Here is a 5,312-nt window from a genome sequence, read left to right as displayed (position 1 = left end):
CTATCAAATATAATTTCTCATATTATAGAAAATCTATATATATATAATTACACCAAATCTGAGAGAAATATTATATAGTTATTCTTTATAACAATTAACAACAATAATGATAATATTGATAGTGGTATTAAATACTTGTGTATACATTATAGTTCTTAAGAATAATTAGTTATGATTAGTATTTAATACGATAATAAATTCGACCACGTCTCTTTAAAATAAATCTTTAATTTATTGTGATTAATCAATTCTGATTGGTTAGGACTTTAATAATTAATATTATAATTAATTTGACAGCCTTGCCTAAAATTAATTAGATGCCTAAGGCAATAAATTCACAATGTTGATTAATAAAAAAATAGGAATAATTACATTTATAATTATAATTTTTGATCTATTTACATAAATTAATCTGCCTTTCAAAAGTTGCATAAAGGTAAAATTATCCGAAAATTTGACAGAGGACTAAAAGTAAGCAATTTTATAAGTTACTGGATCTAAACAAAAATAGACATAGTTATCCGACTAAAATTAAAATTAGGCATACTTAACGGATTAAAATAATACTTTTCTCTTTTTTGTATGATTACATAAACTTACAGTGGCAACAAAAAATAGGGGTAGTCAGTGTAATATTTCTGGGATTTTGTCAGTGATGTATTTGTAAAAAAAAAAAAATAGAAATAATTTGTGTAAATAATTTTTGATATTTTTTATAAATGTATATATAATATTTAAAAAATAAGAATTATTTATATAAATAAACTATAAATCATGAAATGCAAATGTAATTATCCTATAAAAAAAATTAAGGAGAAGAAACAAAGGAAAAAAGACATATATACATTAAATGTAGTTAAATTTTGCACATGTACAATTAATTCAGGCCACCAAACATTCCAACTTTATCACACATAGTAAAGAGAGAAACCATTGGTTCACCTACTCATCTCCCCATACATAATATGTACATAATAAGAGGACCATTCACTAAATTATTTAATAATACATATATATATATATTAAGAACTAGAGTTAGTTACATTTAGGTCCCTTTGGAAATACGATATTGCACTGTCCCCCAAACAAAATTCCAAAATTATATTTACGCTCTTTTCGAAAATTCTCTATTTATATCTGGCTTTCTTTTATTAGGGTTTGGATAAAATATGGTAATCTAAATATTTATTTTTATATTTATATATGAAATGAAGTTAACATTATTATAATTTTTTTCCTTACAAGCACAAAACTCTCATTTTGCATAGGAAAAAAGCCGAATAATTATATTTAGAGATAGTTACGCTTTCCTCCTCTGAGGTTAGATATAATTACACTTAGACCCCCTGTGATATGAGAAACTACATCTAGCACTCTGAAATTTGCTTTCGTCTAACAAATAAGTCCTTTCGTTACTCTAAATTCACTGAATTTGCTGATATTAACAAAAAAAAAAAAGAATGTAAATTGATATTTAGCATTGATTGATTTATTACTGACTTATTACAGGTCATACAATTTTTTCCAAATTAAACTATCCTTATAACGGTAAAAATATACCTTTTTATATACATTAATACTCGAAGACGTACGAGGGCTATTAAACTACTGTATAGAAAATTTAATTTACTATCTAAAGAAGCAAACTAATTAATTACAAGCCATTTAATTTTAAACCACCACAACCGGAGGAGGGGCATATTCGTCATTTCGCCAAACTATCCTCCAACACCTCAACCCACTGTCCTCATTTAAAACCATTGCTTCCCTCCCCATGAAAGCACACCTAAACACACAGGCGAGAGCATACACATATTCATTCACACACAGAGATAATGGCGAAAACCGCCACCGCCGCCGTTCGTTTTCCTTCAATCGAGAAGTGTGATGCCTCCGGTGAGAACCGCCAGGCGATAGCAGCGGACCTCGACGGAACTCTGCTGATCTCCCGCTCCTCCTTCCCTTACTTCATGCTCGTAGCAATCGAAGCCGGCAGTCTCCTGCGCGGCCTAATCCTCCTCCTCTCGTTTCCTATCATCGCCATCGCGTATGTCTTCGTCTCAGAGGCCCTTGCTATTCAGATGCTGATTTATATTTCCTTTTCAGGAATCAAGGTGCGGGACATTGAGCTGGTGTCTCGCGCTGTGCTGCCGCGATTTTACGCGAGAGATGTGAGAGCTGAGAGTTACGAGGTTTTTGACAAGTGTAAGAGGAAAGTGATCATTACGGCTAATCCGACGATAATGGTGGAGCCTTTTGTGAAGGAGTTTTTAGGTGGAGATAAGGTGATTGGAACAGAGATTGAGGTGGATCCGAAGACGAGGAAGGCGACAGGGTATGTGAAGAAGCCGGGGGTTTTGGTGGGAAAATGGAAGAAGTTGGGGGTGTTGAAGGAGTTTGGGGAGGAGAAGCCGGATATCGGGATTGGAGACCGGGCATCTGATCATGATTTCATGTCCATTTGCAAGGTTAGAGTCATTTTTGTGTTCTTTTGTTTAGCTACACTTGAGAAAGCACATATATATGATAGACGAAACATTGATCTCTACCTGGAATACGTGTTTTTTAATACATCTCCTGAGAAGTATTCGTTAAGTTCATATTTTTCTGTGTTTGAATGATACTGAAACCAATAAAAGAAAAACCAGAGAAAAATGTCCTTTTTCTTGCATTATATATGTAGTTGGGAATTTTGATCAAGTAAATTTAGGTCAGCAGGATTAACTAACATTTGGTGATTATTTAGTTATGTATTTGGTCTTGACTGATGATACTCGGATTCCTGTTCTTAATTTCGTGATGTTTACATGAATATTTTACTGTACATTAAATTTTTTATTGAGCGTCGGAAATATGTAAATACCATCTTTGTTTGTTTTGAAAGTGGAATTTCCTTTCATTTCTGAAAAAACGTGTAAATTAAATCTTCAGATAGCAATCAAGCCCCAAAAATTTGATCAGCAATTTTCATATGGCTAAGGCTAAAATCCCTTAAAATTTCATGTGTAGTCCTGTTGTAAGTCATAGAATTTGAATTGTAGGTAAACGACCTGATCTACAACATCTTTACGTGCATATACATTTTTTTCCGGGGTCAAAAAGTGTACCTGCACACAATAAGCTAAATCTTCTGATTGACAATCCTCATTCTAACATTGATTTTGTAAGATTAGGAGAACAAGATTATATAATATTATATATATATATATATCAGTAATTGGGTCACTCAATCAATGGTTACGTGAACGCTTTTGCTGTAGCTTATAATATTTCTTGATTTGGGTCATTTCTAAGGGTTACTAGACGAGAGTCCGCAAAAGCTAAACTTTCTATCTTTCCAATTCAATTGCTTTTTCTTACATCTTTTGAGTTTTCAACGAGCATTAATTTTCATCATGTTCTTAAGCACCTGTCAGCCATGAATTATGAGCCATGCAATTAATGTGACGGTTGAGGCAGTAGGAGTAGTAATATATGGTGAGAGCGGCTAGCAATGACTTATGCCCCACAAAAGGGGCCACAGCATTTACCATTGCTAACTGTCAAGAAACCAAGCGGTGGAACAGCGCGCACAACAAACTTTATTCCTAGACTTTAATACTTGTAACTTGTAAGGATTAAAATATGGCGGTTTCAATGTGGTCAAATTAAAAGGATACAATTTCTTTTGGACGGGAAGTAGGTGATTCAGATGCAACAAATTCTTTACCACCTCCAATCTTCAGATAAAAGTTTTATCTTCGTAAAGTGACTGCTCTAATTAAATAATACGCTTGTATTTAAATTAACATTTACCTGAGACTTATGCTTAATTTTGTACTGTGCGGAGGTGGTGGATGAACATTTTGATCAAGCAGCCTATATGCACGACAATCCATTTATTGGACTTCCTTCCATTAACTTCATCCTTCATGGTAATATATTGAAGTTTTGACTGTTTTTTATCTATGCTCGACAGGAGGGGTATATGGTGCCTCCCAGCAAAACAGCTAAACCATTGCCACTTGATCGCCTGAAAAGCCGACTTATCTTCCATGATGGCCGATTAGTCCAGCGCCCTACTCCCCTCAATGCACTCATCACCTACATTTGGCTACCATTCGGATTTCTTCTTTCCCTGATTCGTGTATACTTCAACCTTCCCCTCCCAGAACGCATTGTACGTTACACGTACCCTATGCTCGGAATCAATCTTGTGATCAAGGGCAATCCACCTCCTCCCCCCTCTCCTGGCTCCCCCGGTAACCTCTATGTTTGCAACCATCGGACTGCCCTCGACCCAATCGTCATTGCCATTGCACTAGGCCGCAAAGTTTCATGTGTGACATACAGTGTCAGCAAGCTCTCAAGGTTCCTGTCTCCAATCCCAGCCGTTGCCTTGACACGTGATCGTGAGGCTGATGCTGCTATGATCAAGGCATTGCTCCAAAAGGGTGACCTAGTCGTGTGCCCTGAGGGGACCACATGCAGGGAGCCGTATCTGCTGAGATTCAGTGCTTTGTTCGCAGAATTAAGCGACCGGATTGTGCCTGTTGCGGTCAACATCAAGCAAAACATGTTCTATGGTACCACTGTGCGAGGTGTCAAGTTCTGGGATGCTTATTTCTACTTCATGAACCCTAGGCCGACTTACGAGCTCACATTTCTCGAGAGGTTGCCGGAGGAGATGACGTGCAAGGCCGGCGGGAAATCATCTATCGAGGTAGCCAATCATGTGCAGAGGATCTTGGCAGGTACACTTGGATTTGAGTGCACTCAGTTGACTAGGAAGGATAAGTACATGCTGCTTGGTGGGAATGATGGGAAGGTGGAATCAATGTACTCCAAGAAATAAAATCACACTCACGTGAAACGCTAATGGGTGTTGATTTTACCAGATAAAAATATAAAAATGTTCATGGCCACAAGTGTTAGGCATCTCTGAAGGTGTTTTGGTATCAAATATTATTCTTGTCCTAGTATAAATATTGTTCGTGTAGCAACATTATCTGTTGATGTAAAACTGCTTCTATATTGATAATTAATCAGTTGGCTGTTGTTAATACATGTGGCTCTTTCTTCCCCATTTCTTTTCATGGTACATAGCTAGGGTTACTATTAACTTTACTTTGTATTGCACTAATTTGTTACTATTTTATTTCATGCAAATAGTTGCAAAATATTAAGTGGTCATCGTTCCAACAGGTTCCTTTCCTAAAAAGTCTCAAGATTTAAAATGATGGACATGATATGATATAAGTCTTATTAAATATATGATTGATTGTGATGTTTCTAAAATCTAGAATCTCAAAATGTGTTAACGATGACTTGTA

At 35.7% G+C, this 5,312-nt stretch overlaps 1 protein-coding gene across 1 annotated transcript; it reads left to right on the top strand.

Moving 5' to 3' along the window:
• Positions 1,771-5,044, top strand: LOC105173162 (glycerol-3-phosphate 2-O-acyltransferase 4-like). Its single transcript, XM_011094830.2, has 2 exons — positions 1,771-2,468; positions 3,959-5,044. The coding sequence occupies exons 1-2, from the start codon at positions 1,836-1,838 to the stop codon at positions 4,832-4,834; spliced, it is 1,509 nt and encodes a 502-aa protein (XP_011093132.1). The 5' UTR covers positions 1,771-1,835; the 3' UTR covers positions 4,835-5,044.

This window comes from Sesamum indicum, linkage group LG11 (genome assembly GCF_000512975.1).
Source record: "Sesamum indicum cultivar Zhongzhi No. 13 linkage group LG11, S_indicum_v1.0, whole genome shotgun sequence".
NCBI classification, from domain to species: Eukaryota; Viridiplantae; Streptophyta; class Magnoliopsida; order Lamiales; family Pedaliaceae; genus Sesamum; species Sesamum indicum.
This window is presented reverse-complemented; position numbering and strand designations above follow the sequence as displayed.